The following is an 18,751-nucleotide window of genomic DNA, read 5'->3' as shown; positions in this document are numbered from 1 at the left end:
ACCTGTTCCTGCTGCCCCACAGGGACTTGGGGCTGGAGAATGTCCTGAGGTGACCAGTGCTCTGGTGGCTCCTCTCCTGAAGGGACTGGGGGGAACTCCAAGCTGACCCTGTCCAGGTGGGCTCTGTTGTCGCTCAGCCACCCTCTGGGGCTGCCCCTTCTTTTGTTTCTGGAAAGAGAGGGCCCTGTCTGGGAGGGGAAGCGCCAGGCAGAGGCACCCTGCGCTCTCGGGGTGGAGCCCCATGGCGGCGTGTCTGGACATGAGTACCCTGCCTCCATTCTAGAGATGTCCACGCCCCCTTGCCGGGGCAGCCTGGGAGGACACTGGCCAGTGACCAGCGACAGGAGGCCAGAGGGCGCTCCAGGAGAAGTTTTTCAGCCCACGATGTGGGTCCCCCAGTCAGCAGATGCCACGGGAGGGCCAGGGGCTGCAATTTATCCCCTCTGCCCACAGCATCCCCCAAGAACAGAAAGACTTTGAATAGCGTCACTGGTTTATTCCGTTTCATCCAGGGCAGCTGTTTTAAAAACCCGCACACAGGACAGTGGCTGTCTCTGCCGCACGTGATCTACATAACGCCATGCATAGATCATCAGCACGAGGCAGGTAAGGGCTGCAGCTGAGTCAGGATCCACTCAGGCTTACGTGGTCTGGTCCTCAACAGACCCTTCCTAGAAGACGCGAAAACACATTCCGCCTTCCAAGTTTCTAAACCAGAAACACCTGTGTTTTGAAACAGGTGGTCAGGTACTAAACGGAGAGGGTGTCCCACATGGGAGGGGCCTTGGCATGTCTAGGCACCGGGAAGACTGTGCTCCAAATTAGGATGGGCCCTGGCTGGCTCCCGGGCAAACTGAGGCAGAGGCCCCTGTTCTTTTTTTTTTTTTTTGAGACAGAGTCTTGCTCTGTTACACAGGCTGGAGTGCAGTGGCGTGATCTCGGCTCACGGCAACCTCCGCCTCCCGGGTTCACGCCATTCTCCTGCCTCTGCCTCCCGAGCAGCTGGGATTACAGGCGTGTGTCACTACGCCCGGCTAATTTTTGTATTTTTAGTAGAGATAGGGTTTCACCATGTGGGCCAGGCTGGTCTCGAACTCCTGATCTCAGGCGATCCGCCCACCTCTGCCTCCCAAAGTGCTGGGATTACAGATGTGAGCCACCATACCTGGTCTGGAGCCCTCTGTTCTTAAATACTCTTCAAAATCAGGCTAAACCTCCAGAAACCGAATTTCTAGGCTGCAATGGCATTCCTCATCGCCCATGCTGCCCTTCAAGGCGTTTCTGCAGCTCCAGCAACAGCTCACCCTCCGTCTCCCCACAGGCTCTGGGGTGACCCTGAGGTTTCCTCTCCCGGCCACCATGGCCCTACCAATGGTCACTGCTATTCCCACAGCAATGGTTTGCCTCATGCCTCGAAACTAGAAAGGCTGGAGCTGGGAGAACGAGAACCCTAGGAGAAAGAGAACAAGAAATTCCAAGACTGTCATCCTCCTAATCAGAGGGCTAGACTTGGATGTGGCTCCGTCCCCACCCATGTGCCACCATCACTGGGCACTTAATACCTGCCTGGATGCTGCCAGGCCAAGAGCTCTGCCTGGGGACCAGGTACAGTAACTGGCCCCCAGATGGCACTGGAGATGCGTTCCACAGTCTGGGGAGTGTGGTACTGCGTGGGCAGGGGCACAGATGGTCCAGGAAGGTAGGCGGCAGGAGAAGGCCCAGCAGGGCCCCTCCCAAAAGACTCAGGCCAGAGTAAGGGCCTGCTGCCTCTCCCAGCCGTGGGGAGCCGTTTGTTTAGGAGAGCCAGCCTGTCTTCTTGACCCAAAGCCACTCCTTGGAGGAACGCTGACATGCTGACATTCTTTTTTCTTTCTTTTCTTTTCTTTTTTTTTTAGAGACAGGGTCTCACTCTGTCACCCAGGCTGGAGTGCAGTGGCACAATCATATTTTAGCTATTTTTCTTTTTTTTGAGGAGTCACCCTCTGTCGCCCAGGCTGGAGTGCAGTGGCACCATCTTGGCTCACCGCTACCTCTGCCTTCTGGGTTCAAGCGATTCTCCTGCCTCAGCCTCCCAAGTAGCTGGGACTACAGGCACACGCCACCACGCTCAGCTAATTTTTTGTATTTTTAGTAGACACAGAGTTTCACCATGTTGGCCAGGCTGGTCTCGAACTCCTGACCTCAAGTGATCCACCTGCTTTGGCCTCCCAAAGTGCTGGGATTATAGGCGTGAGCCACTGCGCCCGGCCACTAGCACAGTCATAGTTCACTGCAGCCTCTACTTCCCAGGCTCAAGCAATCCTCCCACCTCAGCCTCCCAAGTAGCTGGAACTACAGGCATGCACCACCAGGCCCAGCTAATTTATTTTTATTTATTATTTTTTGAGACAGAGTTTTGCTCTGTTGTCCAGGCTGGAGTGCAGTGGCACGATCTCAGCTCACTGCAACCTCTGCCTCCTGCGTTCAAGCGATTCTCTTGCCTCAGCCTCCTGAGTAGCTGGGATTACAGGTACCCGCCACCATACCCGGCTAATTTTTTGTATTTTTGCTAGAGATGGTTTCACCATGTTGTTGCCGAGGCTGGTCTTAAAGTCCTGATCTCAAGTGATCTGCCTGCCTCGGCCTCCCAGAGTGCTAAGATTACGGGCGCGAGCCATTGCACCCGGCCTGGCTAATTTAAAATAATTTTTTTAGAGATGGGGTCTCGCTATGTTGCCCAGGCTGGTCTTGCACTGCACCCTGGGCCCACGTGATCCTCCCACCTCAGCCTCCCAAAGTGCTGGGATGACAGGCGTGCCCCACCTCGCCTGGCCGATGTTGATATTCTTTAGCAAAGCGAACACATATTAAACCGTAAGAGGCGTTTCTACAGGCTGCAGGAAAGTACATACATGCTGGAGGGCAAAGGTCACAGACAAATGTCTGCAGGGGACACAAAGGACGAACCCCTCAGAAGACACGGGGCTCTTCTCCGGCCCCCGGGGATGCCACAACTTTCTCGTGGGGACCCTTGGTGTGACTCCCCTAGGGCCCCTCAGCACGGAAAACTGCGTGTCAGGGTCTCTGTTCTCTGCTGCAGCCACATTTCCAGAGACCCCAGCCAGGCCACCCAGAATTCCACAGCACGGCCAACCCAGACCCCGGAGAGAGCTTAAGCTTTTACAAGAGATGTGATCAGAGCATGAAGAAGCCCAGTGATTTTTTTTTTTTTTTTTTTTTTTAGACAAAGTTTCGCTCTTGTTGCCCAGGCTGTAGTGCAATGGCGTGATCTCAGCTCACTGCAACCTCTGCCTCCTGGGTTCAAGTGATTCTCTTGCCTCAGCCTCCTGAGTAGCTGGGACTACAGGTGCCCGCCATCACGCCCGGCTAATTTTTTTTTTTTTTTTTGAGATGGAGTCTGGCTCTGTCGCCCAGGCTGGAGTGCAGTGGCGCCATCTCAGCTCACTGCAAGCTCTGCCTCCCGGGTTCACGCCATTGCCATTCTCCCGCCTCAGCCTCCCAAGTAGCTGGGGCTACAGGCGCCCACCACCACGCCCGGCTAATTTTCTGTATTTTTTTAGTAGAGACAGGGTTTCACCATGTTGGCCAGGCTGGTCTCGAACTCCTGACCTCAAGTGATCCGCCCACCTCGGCCTCCCAAAGTGCTGGGATTACAGGCGTGAGTCACTGCGCCCGGCCCCAGTGACTATTTATGAGAACAAAAGACAAGGCATGGCTGACTCTCCAGGTTACAGCTGGAGAAGAGGGGAAAGGTGGTTGGTTGTACAAGCAGCTCAGGGCAGCTGGTGCTGCAGCGTGCATGTGCGGCCCGAGAGCGTGGCTTCAGGTCTACCAGATGCCTTCAAGGAAAAGGCCAGAACCTGCACTGCACAGCACAGTCATTGTGTGTGGTGGGACCCAGTGTCGGCTGAGAGGCCTGGAGGGGTCTTGCCTCCCTTGTAGTCACTTGGTGTCATAACAAGGAGGGCACTCATTTGGCCTGGGCCGGCCCCTGGCCCCACTATCCACAGGCCAGGCCCGGCCAATGACCTTGCCTAGGCAGGAAGTCCCCCAGGCTGTCCCCTCGCTGCCTAGGGCCACGGGCAAGCTGCACAGGCTCCGGGGCCTAAGCCAGAGCCCCCGCCTCCTGCTGCCACAGCCCAAGGGAGCGGCTGAGTCAGCCTTAGAGGCCATTCTGTGGCCAAGAGCTGGAGGCCAGTGGCTGCGGGGGGTGGGGGAGGGGTCCTTTCCCCACCCCGGTGGCCCCACTGAGTCCGTGTGGCCAGGGCTCTGGCTGGGAAAAGAGAATTTGAGCCTAGCGTACTTTGCAGCAGCCCTCAAATAACTCAGCCTCCTCAAGGGGGCATCTGATAGATGCCCGTGAACATGTCTCCTCCGGCCTGGCCAGGCTGCCCACCATTGGAAACATCCCCCAGGGCCTGACCCCACTGCCGAGGGCTGCAGCAACCCCCACACCTGCTGGGCTGATGTGTGTCCTGGCTCCTGTCTTCCCCTGAAGCCAGGCCACCCAGCTCCCTCCAGGGCCAGGCAGGGAAGCACCAAGCCCTGGCATGCACCTGCACCCACTCAAACGCCGAAGCCTTCGTGTCATCACTGTCACACGGGCCACTCAGCACCCATGAAGTCCACCACGGGTCTCTGGGGCAATCCTTCTCTGAACGCAAAACCCTGCCCTGGCTCTCCCAGGTCTGCCAGCCACGCATGCCGGGTCTGAGACTCCCCCGGACTGCTGGGTGCTGCTTGGAGCCCCTCCTGGCCCAGGACTGATGGGCAGGTCCCGCTGGAGCCTCTTCACCGTGTCCCCGACCCAGGAAACCCCGAGGCCAAGGAACCAGCCTGGCTTTGCCCCCAACGCTCTTAGCAACACAGTCCCTCATTGAACCAAACGGTTCTATCTCAGGAGAAGTCATCCAGTCCTTATGGTATTAAGACAAGAGGAAAACTTTGGTCTTGAACTACCCAGCAGCCTTGCAAAATGTCTGCATCTGACAAATCCCCGCCTCTGCGGACTCCTGGGCACAGGGCCGCTCCCAGCCCCGGCCCTCGGCCCCTCACAAGACCTGCAGGCTGCGCTCATGCCCGTCCAGCTGGACCTTGAGCTTGTGGAGCTCCTCGATCTCGCGGTTGTGGCGCTCCGTTTTGTGGCGCACCAGGGAGCGGTAGAAGTGGATGGTGAAGACCACGAAGATGAGGCCCACGGGCACCATGATGATGGTGGACACCAGGGCGGCCTGCCAGCCCGTGTGACTCCCAGGGCCAGGTGGGGGGCCAGGCTGGCGCCGGGCATCCACGGGGAGGAACTTGATCCAGCAGAGCAGCACCACCTCGGCCAGGAAGAGTAGGATGCCGAGCACGGTGGAGAAGCCCCAGGCCAGCTCGATGTAGGGGTGCATGCGCTCGTGCGGGGACTCGCTGATGGAGTTCAGGTTGTGGATGTTGCTCACGGCCTCCACGTTGGGCAGGATGCAGGTGCTGATGAGGAGGGCGAACAGGTGCACGGCCACCAGCACCGTGGTGCAGGCGCTGAAGGCAATCAGCAGTGGCCGCGGGTACTGGTACTGCGTCTCCAGCTGCACCTCCACCATGGCCACCTGCGGGGACAGCAGACGAGTGGTGCTGGGTGTGGAGAGGGCAAGGTATGGCCCCACCAGGGCCACCTACCAGGCAGAGCAGGGGCTGGGCCAGGTTCGGGGGACAGGGTAGCCATGGGCTTGCCTGCTGGCAGGACTCACCCATGTTCTGGGCCCTGGAAGACCAGAGGGCAACCTCCTCACTGATCAAATGTTTCACATTTTCCTTTGTTCTAATTATCTAAAGAAGACTGCACTGAGAAAAACATCTCAACAGTACAGAAGAGGCCAGTGTGGTGGCTCACGCCTATAATCCCAGCACTTTGAGAGGCCAAGGCTGGTGGATCACTTGAGGCCAGGAGCTGGAGACCAGCCTGGCCAACATGGTGAAACCCTGTCTCTACTAAAAATACAAAAAGCAGCCGGGCGTGGTGGCAGGCACCTGTAATCCCAGCTACTCGGGAGGCTGAGGCAGGAGAATCACTTGAACCTGGGAGGTGGAGGTTGCAGTGAGGCAAGATTTCACCACTGCACTCCAGCCTGGGTGACACAGTGAGACTCTGTCTCAAAACAAAACAAGCCACGAAAGTTAAAGAAAGAAAAGAAAGGAAAGAAAGAAAGAGAGAGAAAGAGAGAGAGAGAAAGAAAGAGAGAGAAAGAAAAGAAAAAGAAAGAAGGAAAAGAAAGAAAAGAAAGAGAAAAGGGAGGGAGGGAGGGAGGAAGGAAGGAAGGAAACAAAGAAGTGAAAAACTGGCTGGGTACAATGGTTCATGCCTGTAATCCCAGTGGTTTGGGAGGTTGAGGCAGGAAGATCACTTGAGGCCAGGAATTCCAGGCTGCTGGGAGCCCCAATCGCACCACTGCACTCCAGCCTGGGGGACAGAAGGAGACCCTGTCTCTATAAAAAATACAAAATTAGCCGGGCATGGTGGCACATGCCTGTAGTCCCAGCTACTGAGGAGACTGAGGTGGGAGGATCGCTTGAACCCGGGAGATAACAGGCTGCAGTGAGCTATGATCACACCACTACACTTCACCCCGGGTGACAGAGTGAGACCTCGTCTCTACAAAAAAAGGAAACTGACCTTTCAAAAGGTAAAAACTGACCAGGCACGATGATTCATGCCTGTAATCCCAGCACTTTGGGAGGCAGAGGCAGGAGGATCGCTTGAGCCCAGGAGTTTGAGACCAGCCTGGGCAACATAGTGAGAGCCCATCTTGACAAAAACAAAAAACAAAAAACGGAAACTGACCTTTTAAAACAGAACAACTGAAAGTGCGGAGAGCCCCCAGACTCAGAGCTGCACACCTGGACGGCCTCAGACAGACCACATGGTGCCTCCTCAGCAGAGGCCAAAAGCCCAGTGAGAGCCGGCATCTCTAAAGCTCAGGAAAGGTGACGGAAGTGAGGCCGAGGGTGAGGAGGGAAGCTGTGGAAAGGAGGCATGGCTGGGTCTGCTAAGGAAGCAAAATCATCAACCATAGTCAGAGGTTACAGCAGGTATAGTCTAAAACGAACAAACCAAGGAACGGCAGGCTCTGCTTGGTGTCTTGAAATGTGAGGTCAGCCAGGCGCGGTGGCTCACGCCTGTAATCCCAGCAGTTTGGGAGGCCGAGGTGGGTGGATCACTTGAGGTCAGGAGTTCAAGACCAGCCTGGCCCGCATGGTGAAACCCCGTCTTTACTAAAAATACAAAAAATTAGCTGGACGTGGTGGTGGGCATCTGTAATCCCAGCTACTCAGGAAGCTGAGGCAAGAGAATCACTTGAACCCAGGAAGCAGAGGTTGCAGTGAATGGAGATCATGCCACTGCACTCCAGCCTAGGTAACAGAGCAGGACTCTGTCTCAAAAAAAAAAAAAAAAAGAAGAAGCCTGGGGAAGGTTCTTCTACCCACTGTTTCCACTGTTTCCCTCCTAGACCTAAGCCATCCCTGTTTAAAGAAAAAAAAACAACAAAACTCAGGCCAGGTGCGGTGGCTCATGCCTGTAATCCCAGCACTTTAAGAGGCTGGAGGGTGGGGGGCGGGGGGGCGGATCACTTGAGGTCAGGAGTTGGAGACCAGCCTGGCCAATATGGCAAAACTCTTTCTCTGTGAAAAATACAAAAATGAACCGGGCATGGTGGCTCGTGCCTGTAATCCCAGCTACTCGGGAGGCTGAGGCAGGAGAATCGCTTGAATCCGGCGGGCAGAGGTTTCAGTGAGCTGAGATCATGCCACTGCACTCCAGCCTGGGAGACAGAGTGAGACCCTGCCACAAAAAAATAAATAAATAAAATAAAATAAAATAAAATAAAATAAAAAAATAACTCACAAGGCTGGGCCCCGGAGTTAGAGGCTGCAGTGAGCTATGAATGTACCACTGCACCCCAGCCTGGGCAATGGAGCGATATCCTGTCTGGGGAAAAAATAAAGTAAAAAATAAAATAAAATAATATATATGAAGATTTCATAATGTCCTTCAGCAACTGCCACCTCTTAGCAGCTCATTTCTTCACCTCGCTTTCAGTGGTGAGGGAACACTTCCTAGATAAAAGAAGATATGGCCGGGTGCCTGTAATCCCAGCACTTTGGGAGGCCGAGGTGGGCGGATCACCTGAGGTCAGGAGTTCGAGACCAGCCTGACCAACATGGTAAAACCCCATCTCTACTAAAAATACAAAAATTAGCTGGGCGTGGTGGTGGGCGCCTGTAATCCCAACTACTCGGGAGGCTGAGGCAGGAGAATCTCTTGAACCCGGGACGCAAAGGTTGCAGTGAGCCAAGATCGTGCCATTGTGCTCCAGCCTGGGAGACAGAGCAAGACTACATCTCAAAAAAGAAAAAAGAAGACATGGCAGTCCTAGTGGACCAGAGCCGAAAAACAACTCAGCCGTAATACAGTTGGAGCCCTTGTGAAACGTATCCAAAAACCAGTAGACACGGAACATGGGCTGAGGGGTGGTTTTTCTCAGTGTGGCCCTGGGTTGGCTATGGTCACCTCAAAGGAAATGGCCCAAGTGACAAATATTACAAACCACAGAGGCCTCCAAGACAGGAAATAAAGATGATTATGAGGTAGGGGGCAGGGCTTGCAAAAAGTGGTTTTGTTCCACCTTAAAAGGAGAAAAGCGGGCGCCTGTAGTCCCAGCTACTCGGGAGGCTGAGGCAGGAGAATGGCGTGAACCCGGAAGGTGGAGCTTGCAGTGAGCCGAGATCGCGCCACTGCACTCCAGCCTGGGCGACAGACAGTGCAAGATTCCATCTCAAAAAAAAAAAAAAAAAAAAAGGAGAAAAGGGGCTGAGTGAGGTGGCTTACACCTGTGATCTCAGCACTTTGGGAAGCTGAGGCGGGAGATCACTTAAGCCCAGGAGTTCAAGACCAGCCCAGGCAACAAAATGAGACCCCATCTCTATTAAAAAAAAAAAAAAGAAGAAGAAGAAGAAAAGAGAAGGCAATTTTTCACTGTGTTTATGCAGAATTTTTTTAATTTAAATTAAAATTTTTTTTTTTATTGAGACAGAGTCTTGCTCTGTTGCCCAGGCTGGAGTGCAGTGGCGCTGTCTCGGCTCACTGCAACCTCTGCTTCCCGGGTTCAAGTGATTCTCCTTCCTCAGTCTCCCCAATAGCTGGGACTACAGGCATGCGCCACCACGGCTAATATATATATATTTTTTTGAGACGGAGTCTGCCTCTCTGTTGCCCAGGGTGGAGTGCAGTGGCATGTTCTCGGCTCACTCCAACTTCCCCTTTCCGGGTTCAAGTGATCCTCCCACTTCAGCCTCCCGAGAAGCTGGGGTTACAGGTGCCAGCCACCACCCCTGGCTAATTTTTGTTTTTTTGTTTTTTGAGACGGAGTCCTGCTCTGCCACAGAGGCTGGAGTGCAGTAGAGCGATCTTGGCTCACTGAAACCTTTGCCTCCCGGGTTCAAGTGATTCTCGTGCCTCAGCCTCCCGAGTAGCTGGGACTACAGGCGTGGGCCACCACGCACGGCTGATTTTTGTATTTTTAGTAGAGATGGGGTTTCACTGTGTTAGCCAGGATGGTCTCCATTTCCTGACCTCGTGATCTGCCCGCCTCGGCCTCCCAAAGTGCTCAGATTACAGGTGTGAGCCATTGCACCCAGCCTAATTCTTGTATTTTTAGTAGAGACAGTGTTTCACCAGATCGGCCAGGCTGGTCTCCAACTCCTGACCTCAAGTGATCTGCTCACCGTGGCCTCCCAAAGTGCTGGGATTACAGGCATGAACCATGGCGCCCGGCCCTCCTTTTCATATTTTTAGTAGGGACAGGGTTTCCCCATGTTGGCCAGGCTGATCTGGAACTCCTGACCTCAAGTGATCCGCCCACCTCAGCCTCCCAAAGTGCTGGGATTACAGGCGTGAGCCACCCCGCCTGGCCTATGCAGAGGTTTTATGAGGTGCGGCCTCGGATCACTGGTTCTCTGTGTTGGGGGAAGAATACGCATCAAGAACTAAGCTTCAGGTTAGGCATAAGCACGTGTTGCTAGACAAAGGAACAGCTTTGCAATTCTAATGAGGGAAGACACACTATAAAGGGCGAACTCTACCCAGCAATCTGTACCTTTGCCTGTTCCCAGGGCCCTGCCCCGACTCAGCTACAGTTTCTGATGATTTGTATTTGTCACTTATTTTTCCCAGGCTGCCCTGCAGTGTGAAGAACGATCTGACCGGATGGCGCTATGCTAATCTAATCAAGCAGGTGCACTGCGGCTCCCCCGAGGCTCAGCTCCATGCCAGATGGTTCACTTGCTTCCCACTGCAGCTGGTGCTCTGTATCTATGAGTTCCACATCTGCAGATTCAACCAACCACAGGTCAAAAATACTTGGGGGAAAAAAACAAAATGAAACAACAATATTTCTCCCTTGGTATAAGGTGAAGAAAAAAATAACAATAATTAAAGAAAAAAAAAAACCAGCCTGGGCAACATAGCAAGAGCCACCTCTGGGTTTTTTTTTTTTTTTTTTTTTTGAGATGCAGTCTCGCTCTATGGCCCAGGCTGGAGTGCAGTGATGCAATCTCGGCTCAGTGCAACCTCCGCCTCCCGGGTTCAAGCAATTCTCCGTCTCAGCCTCTGGAGTAGCTGGGATTACAGGCATCTGCCGCCACGTCCTGCTAATTTTTATATTTTTAGTAGAGACGGGGTGTCACCATGTTGGCCAGGCTGGTCTCGAACTCCTGACCAGGTGATCTGCCCGCCTCAGCCTCCCAAAGTGCTGGGATTACAGGCATGAGCCACCACACCCAGCCAGCTTTTTCTTTTAAATTGCACCATCAATCTAACAATTGAGGCTCCGGCCTACAGAAAAACAATAGAGGCCGGGCACGGTGGCTCCTGCCTGTAATCCCAGCACTTTGGGAGGCCGAGGGTGGCGGATCACCTGAGGTCAGGAGTTCGAGCCCAGCCTGGCCAACATGGTGAAACCCCATCTCTACTAAGAATATCAAAATTAGCCAGGCGTGGTGACGTGTGCCTGTAGTCCCAGCTACTCGAAAGGCTGAGGCAGGAGAATCGCTTGAATCCAGGAGGCAGAGGCTGCAGTGAGCTGAAATCACACCACTGCACTCCAGCCTGGGTGACAGAGCAAGACTCCATCTCAAAGCAAAAACAAAAACAAACAAAAAGAAAAACAATAATTGTTTTCACATAAGGAAACAGGCTGGACAAGGTGCAATGCTAGCACTTTGGGAGGCCGAGGTGGGAAAATCACTTGAGAGTTCAAGACTGCAGTGAGCCATGATTGTACCCCCGCACTCCAGCCTAGGCAACAGAGCAGAGAACTTGTCTCTGAAAAAAGAAAAAAAAAAATTAGCCAGGCATGGTGGCACGTGCCTATAATTCCAGCTACTCAGGAGACTGAGGCAGGAGGATGGCTTGAGCTCAGGAGGTAGAGGCTGCAGTGAGCCATGATCACACCACCGCCCTCTCCAGCCTGGGCAACAGAGTGGGACCCTGTCTCTAAAAACAAAACAAAAAACAAATAAATCACTTCCACCCAATAGGACCTGTGAGCACACTGTTGTGTCCTCACTGTGAGTCCTTAACCTCTGGGACAATTCCCTCCAGGGGTGTGGGTCAGCGGCTTTGGAGTCAATAGGAGATGGGCCCCTTGTCAGAGCCGCAGCTTTGTCGGAAACTGACTCTTGTCCTAGGGGATGACTCAGAAGGAAGGCGGCCGCTGGGAGCCAGGCCAAAAGCTCTCCTTTGTCACCCTGGAGGCCAGATTCCAGGAACGTCTGCATCGCTAACTGGGCTAAACTGATCCAACCCCAATCAATCTCTGAGGCCCTGCTCAGAGATCCCTGAGAGTTCCAAACTTCTGGGTGGTGCCTGAGACGGGGCAGACATGGGCGCCTTTTCTCAGGAAACCCTGTACCATGCAGCGATTTGATTTGATTTTATCTTTTTAATTAATTAATCTATTTATTTCGAGACAAAGTCTCACTCTTGACCAGCTGGAGTATAGTGGCGTGACCTTGGCTCACTGCACCCTCCGGCCTCCCAGGTTCAAGCGATTCTTGTGTCTCAGCCTCCCAAGTAGCTGGGATTACAGGCGCCTGCCACCATACCCAGCTAATTTTTTTGTACTTTTAGTAGAGACGGTGTTTCACCATGTTGGCCAGGCTGGTCTCGAACTCCTGATCTCAAGTGATCCACTCACCTCGGCCTCCCAAAGTGTTAGGATTACAGGTGTGAGCCAACACGCCTGGCCAAAATAAATAAATAAATTTTATTTTTTCTTTTTAGAGATGGGGTCTCACTCTGACGTCCAGGCTGGAGTGCAGTCGTGTGGACATAACTCATTGAGGCCTCCACCTCCTGGACTCAAGTGATCCTCCTGCCTCAGCCTCCCAAGTAGCTGGGGCTATAGGTGCACGCCACCACGTCTGGCTAATTATTTATTTTATTTTTGTAAAGACAGGGGTCTCCCTGTGTTGCCCAGGCTGGTCTCAAACTCCTGGCCTCAAGCTATCCTCCCACCTTGGCCTCCCAAAGTGCTGGGATTACAGGTGTGAGTCACAGAACCTGAGCTACTATAATTACCCCGCACCAACCTCCCTCCTTGCTAAGCAAATACTTGATGTGAACAGGACAGAGTGGGCTTTCTGAAGATTCTAGAGCTGGGAGCCCCTGGCAACTCCCAGCGCCCCCACTCGCACTGATAGAGTCGTCCTCTTAGAGCAGCTGGGACTTGGGTGGATGCTTCCTACTGGTCCATCCTGGCTGCCAGAGACTGGAGGGAAGGCTCTGGTCCCTGAGGCATCCCAGGACCTCAGTTAGCAAAGCCCATCTGACCAGTGTGCTCCTCACCTGGCACCCACACTCACCATGGCAAAGCCGGAGAGGAGGGCGGAGGTCCTGCTGGAGGCCTTCAGCTTGGCCCTGCTCAGGTAGAGCTTCCGCCACGACAGGGCCTGTACCGAGTGGTGGTTAGAGGTGACCAGTTCCAGGTAGCTGCGGCGGACCCAGTCCCGGTAATCCATGCCCTTGTGGCCGGGCTCAGGGCAGGCAGGAGCAGAGGGGTCAATAGGCACGTTGAGCTCAGCACTCATGGTGGGAGCCAGGCTAAGGGTGGGAGAGAGACATGCTCAGACATCCTAGGTTACTGCGGCCTGGAAGAGCTAGACTCCAAGCCCATTCAACCTACAGAGGCTGCCATATACAGCCCACGCCAGAGCCCAGGGGTTTAGAAAGTGCCCAGGACCTAAAGTTATGTTTCTTTGTTTGTTTGTTTTTGAGACAGTGTCTCACTCTGTCGTCCAGGCTGGAGTGCAGTGGGGCAATCTCACCTCATTGGAAACTCCAGCTCCTAGGTTCAAGCAATTCTCCTGCTTCAGTCTGCTGAGTAGCTGGGATTATGTGTCCGCCACCACGCCTGGCTAATTTTTGTATTTTTAGTAGAGACGGGGTTTCATCATGTTGGCCAGGCTGGTCTCGAACTCCTGACCTCAAGTGATCCGCCTGCCTCAGCCTCCCAAACTGCTGGGATTACAGATATGCGCCACTGCGCCCAGCCTTCCAGGACCTAAAGTTATGAAACCTGGATTTGACTCTACTGTGTGATTCTGAGCATGACAGCTGACCTTTCTGACCTGGCTCTTTCATCGTGAGAATGGGGATATTTCCACCTATAGGACTTTTTATTTATTTTTATTTTATTTTATTTGATATATTTTTTTGAGACAGTCTCGCCGAGTTGCCCAGGCTGGAGTGCAGTGGTGCAATCTCTGACTCCCGGCTTCAAGCGATTCTCCTGCCTCAGCCTCCCAAGTACCTGGGACTACAGACGCCCGCCACCATAGCTGGCTAATTTTTGTATTCCTAGTAGAGATGGAGTTTCACCATGTTGGCCAGGCTGGTCTCGAACTCCTGACCTCAGGTGATCCACCTGCCTCAGCCTCCCAAAGTGCTGGGATTACAGGTGTGACCCACCGCGTCCAGCCTACTTTTTTTAAAAATAGAGACAGTCTCATTCTGTTGCCCAGGCTGGAGTGCAGTGGTACGATCACAGCTCACTGCAGCCTCGAACTCCTAGGTTCAAGGGAAGCTTCTGCCTCAGCCTTCTGAGGAGCTAGGACCACAAGCACAGGACCATGCCTGCTAATGTTTTAATTTTTCCTAGAGACGGGAATCTCACTATATTGCCCAGGCTGGTCTTGAACTCCTAGCCTCAAGTGATCCTCCCTCTTACACCTCCCAAAGTGCTGGGATTACACGTGTGGGCCACTGCACCCGGCCTCACCTCTAGGGCTTTTGAATAAGATAATGCATCTGAAGACGAAAGACTTCTTCCAACATCCAGGTGCCAGCCATGGAATAAACATTTCCAAGTAGCTGCTAGTTTCACAGATCCAACTTACATTTTATTATTTTCTAAATTTATTTATTTTTTGAGACAGAGTCTCGCTCTGTCACCCAGGCTGGAGTGAAGTGGCGCAATTTCGGCTCACTGCAACCTCCGCCTCCTGGGTTGAAGCCGTTCTCCTGCCTCAGCCTCCCGAGTAGCTGGGATTACAGGCATGCGCCACCATGCCTGGCTAATTTTTATATTTTTAGTAGAGACAGGGTTTCGCCATGTTGGCCAGCCTGGTCTTGAACTCCAGAGCTCAGGTGATTCGCCCGCCTCAGCCTCCCAAAGTGATGGGATTACAGGTGTGAGCCACCGCACCTGGCCTTCAACTTAAATTTTGATCAGTACAGTTCACCCTAAGAAAAATATTGGACTTACGTAACTAAAGCCACATCCAAGCTACAAGGCAAACTTTTAGCAAGATGAAAAATGAAATCCACCAACTCACATGACCACATTTTAAGGAGAAACAGACGGCGGAGATGCCTGGACTTACACCTGGTAAACATCTGGTTTGACTAACACAGATTAAACATCAGAAGGACAGATCTGTCAAGATTTGTGAATTTAAACCTAAATCTCCACTAAGTAGGGGATTGGCGGTCGCGTGTGTCCCAAGGAGCTGGGCTGCTCGGCCACACGCCAGGATCCAGTTCTAATTAATCTGCAGGGCGTGCTTCAAGGGCACAGGCATCTTGTGGTTTACTTGGCATCAAAAAGAGTGACTTTTCCAGCCTGGCCAACATGGTGAAACCCTGTCTCCACTAAAAATACAAAAATTAGCCAGGTGTGGTGGCGGGCTCCTGTAATCCCGGCTACTCGGGAGGCTGAGGCAAGAGAATCGCTTGAACCCAGAAGGCGGAGGTTGCAGTGAGCCAAGATTGCGCCACTGCACTCCAGCGTGGGTGACAGAGCAGGATTCCGTCTCAAAAAAAGAAAAGAAAAGAAAAGGAAAGAAAAAAAAGAAACAAAAGGAGTAACTTCTATGTCCAGGCCCACATAGGCCCCACGGAAAGTCTATGTCAGGCTGTTACACACAGATCCGTGTTTCTAGGTCCCAGGGAGCGTGGCTGGGGTGGACGGGTGGAGTGGGGAGTGCTTAACAGGGTCAGCAGCTGAGGAAATGCCCCAAACTTAGTCCATCCATGCCAGAGTCGAGCCCCCCATAATTGAAAATGCCCCAATTTGGAAATTACGCAGGAAGGTGCTGGAGGTGGAAAACAGTGTCGCCTTTCCCTTTGTTCTCAACAAGGCTACAAAGCCACAGCCTTCCCTGGCCAACAAGACCTCTGGGAACAGTTCTGTGCTATTTCTGCCAGGGGATGCCAATTACCAGGTCATTTATACGAATGCCAACTCAGGCTCTCCATCCCATCTCCTTGCGCACATCCGCAGCCAGCAGCACCGCATCCAAGCACTTCCATCCCTGGGACGTTCCTTCCCTTGGGGAGAATTCAGAGAAACGCTGCAATCCGTAGGTTAGCTCCACATAATAGAAAATGCTGTAATTTGGAAACTGCATTTTTCCTCTCCCCCCACCCCCATAGTTAACAGAATTGAGCATGCAGGTCTGATGACCGCAGTATACAGAGACTGGAGGGGTGAGACGCTAACCTTTGCTCCCTCCATCCTCCCTCCTCCATCACACAGGTGCTTAGCGCACTTGGTACTTTAAGATCCAAGATGAAAGAGGCCAGAATTCATGGCCTCCCAGTAGGGGAGCAAGGTAAGGGGATGTGGGTCAGGAGCAGTAGCTCACACCTGTCATCTTTGGGAGGCTGAGGTGGGCGGATCACTAGAGGTCAGGAGTTCGAGACTAGCCTGGACAACATGGTGGAAACCTGTCTCTTCTAAAAATACAAAAAGTAACTGGGCATGGTGGTGGGCGCCTGTAATCCCAGCTACTCAGGAGGCTGAGGCAGGAGAATTGCCTGATCCCAGGAGGCGGAGGTTGCAGTGAGCTGAGATCGTACCACGGCACTCCAGCCTGGGTGACACAGTGAGACTCTGTCTTAAAAAAAAAAAATAGCTGGGTGTGGTGGCAGAGGTTGCAGTGAGCCGAGAGCACACCACTGCACTCCAGCCTGGGCAACAGAGCGAGACTCCATCTCAAAAAAAAAAAAAAAAAAAAAAAAGAGGTGGGGGCAATCCTCATCCACTGAGCTAAAGGCTTCAATGGAGGGCAGGGAGCAGAGGACTGGCTGCCTCACACCAAGGCCAGGAAAAGGTGCTTGCAGGTAACACCGGGGAGGGGACAGAGCAGCCCTTTGCATGCCAAAGTGCCTCATGCCTGTAATCCCAGTGTTTTGTGAGGCCAAGGTGGGAGGATCACCTGCGGCCAGGAGCTGGAGACCAGCCTAGGCAACAGAGTAAGACGCTGTCTCTAAAAATAATTTTTTTGACATGGGGTCCTGCTGTGTTACCAGGCTGGAGTGCAGTGGCACAATCTCAGCTCCCTGCAAATTCTACCTCCCAGGCTCAAGCGATCCTCCTGCCTCAACCACCCGAGTAGCTGGGACTACATGTGTGTGCCACCATACCTGGCTAATTTTTGGTATTTTTGGTAGAGACAGGGTTTTGTTATGTTGGCCAGGCTGGTCTAGAACTCCTGAGCTCAAGTGATCCGCCCACCTTGGCCTCTCAAAGTGCTGAGATTACAGGCATGAACCACTGCGCCTGGCCTCTAAAAAGAATTTCAAAAAAGAGGGACCTTTCCTCAAAGACAAGATGCTGCCTGCATGGAAGGATTCCGAGAGACGGGAAGGCCACTCCAGGTGTACATGTGCGGTGGCTCTCCTTGTCCAGGAGATATGGAGGGAAGACTGGCTGCCACCTGGGGGGTGGAGGGGGCAGGGAGATGTGGGTGGAAGACACTTGGAGCCTGGGGCTGTGGAATCAGCCAGAGGGTCTGGGCAGCATGACTGGGCGTCCAGCCACAGGAGAATGGAAGAAATTGGTGAGTGCAACGGTCTGGGCACTGCTAGATCATTCTGGTTTGGGGCCACAGTTCAACCCAGGGAAATGGCTGGCCAACTGGCAGGAGTGGGACGCAAGGGAGAGCCTGGTGGCCTCCAAAGGAAGGAAGGGTGAACAAGAGGGATGCCCCATCAGTAAGGGTGGGCTGGGCTCAGGTCTGAGAGTGGAGGTGAAGAGCTCAGGGCAGTGAGGGCTGAGGGTGGCTTCCTGGGAGCCGCCAGGCCTCCCATGCCCCATCGGTGAGGCCCTGCAGATGTCCCCAGAGTGGGTGGGGTTGTGGAGGAAACGATGTCTGTCTGCCTGGAGCTGGGTCTTGAGACAGGTCTCCAGGTCTCGAAGGAGCAGCCCAGGAGGGGGTTCAAATTCATCCTTTATGTTCCCAATGCCAACTGTGTGTGCCAGGCCCGGTGGCCCAGGGGGAGGGACAGAGTCTGGGCCTCACACTGGATCCCAGGCAGGGGGTGGGGTGGGGCAGGATGGAGCCTTGTACTTCTGTCAGGTGGCACAGACCCTAGAGGATGCTCCGGGACTGAACCTTGTGGGGTTGCTTTTTTTTTTTTTTTTTTTTTTTTTTTTTGCTTTAATGAGCAGTCAGAGAAAACAGGTCTTGTAGAATAACGCGATCCCCTCTCTAGAGATGAGCTTTTCTTCCTGGCTGGCCTATTGGACACATTTCCAGAGGGCGGTCTTGGAGTTTGACTTCCTCTAAGCATCTGGGGCACCGGCAATGGCGAGTGTCTCTCTCCAGCAGGCGCACTGGGAGGGGGCCTCCCAGGGGCGCTAGGCTGCATCCCTGTCCCTCCCCCAGGGACGCCCCGGTGTCCGGAACCGGCTGCGCCCCCGACCCTGATCCTCTGGGCGCCGCACCCCGCCAGGGATCCCGCGGGGTGGAGGTCACCAACCCCGGATGGGTAGTGACCGCGCCCGGGCAGCCTACAGTCGTCCCCTTCCCCGCCGAGCGTCCCCGGTCCAATTCCGGCCCTCCCAGCCGCAGGGACCCCGCTCCCCGCGCCAGGCCCCCGCGCCGCCACACTCACCGGAGCTGCCCTCGCCCCGCCCGGCTCGGCTCCCGCTCGGACTGCGTGGCCGCGTGGCCTGTGGCCCAGTGGCCCGGCCGGGGCGCCGAGCGCGGCCCCCTCCCTCCTTCCGCCGGTCGCGCGGGGTCCCCCGGCCCCGCCTCCACCCAGCCCCCGCGGCCGCCGCAGCCGCTGCCAAGGCAACCAGGCGCCGCCAACACGTGACCCGCCCGCGGGAGAGCCGCGGCCACGTCACCCGCCGGGCCGGGAGGGGCGGGGCTGGCGGCGCCTCCTCGGAGAGTGGGGGGGGTGGGGGTCCCCGCCTCACCTGGA

The 18,751-nt window shown here is 54.2% G+C and overlaps 1 protein-coding gene across 4 annotated transcripts; it reads right to left on the bottom strand.

Moving 5' to 3' along the window:
- Window positions 1-481: 481 nt before the first annotated feature.
- Window positions 482-18,590, bottom strand: ORAI2 (ORAI calcium release-activated calcium modulator 2). 4 transcript variants are annotated; one of them, XM_034964659.3, is made up of 4 exons: window positions 18,440-18,579; window positions 15,760-15,868; window positions 12,904-13,141; window positions 482-5,591 (listed from the first exon to the last, which is right to left on the bottom strand). In XM_034964659.3, the coding sequence occupies exons 2-4, from the start codon at window positions 15,765-15,767 to the stop codon at window positions 5,052-5,054; spliced, it is 786 nt and encodes a 261-aa protein (XP_034820550.1). In that variant the 5' UTR covers window positions 15,768-15,868; window positions 18,440-18,579; the 3' UTR covers window positions 482-5,051. The 4 variants fall into 4 exon arrangements, with proteins under 4 accessions (XP_034820550.1, XP_034820551.1, XP_034820549.1 ...); XM_034964660.3 differs by having other exon boundaries at window positions 15,760-15,909; window positions 18,440-18,575; XM_034964658.3 differs by lacking the exon at window positions 15,760-15,868 and having other exon boundaries at window positions 18,440-18,590.
- Between the last annotated feature and the right edge of the window lie 161 nt (window positions 18,591-18,751).

Source organism: Pan paniscus, chromosome 6 (assembly GCF_029289425.2).
Source record: "Pan paniscus chromosome 6, NHGRI_mPanPan1-v2.0_pri, whole genome shotgun sequence".
Lineage (NCBI taxonomy): Eukaryota > Metazoa > Chordata > Mammalia > Primates > Hominidae > Pan > Pan paniscus.
Note: the sequence above shows the minus strand (reverse complement) of the source record. Positions and strands in the feature narration are given on the sequence as shown.

What these genes read in the sequence shown, in the direction of transcription:
- ORAI2 (XM_034964659.3), bottom strand. An exon ending in TCCTCTCCGGCTTTGCCATG is followed by an intron (nt 5,592 to 12,903) that starts GTGAGTGTGGGT and finishes CTGTCCCCGCAG; the next exon opens with GTGGCCATGGTGGAGGTGCA.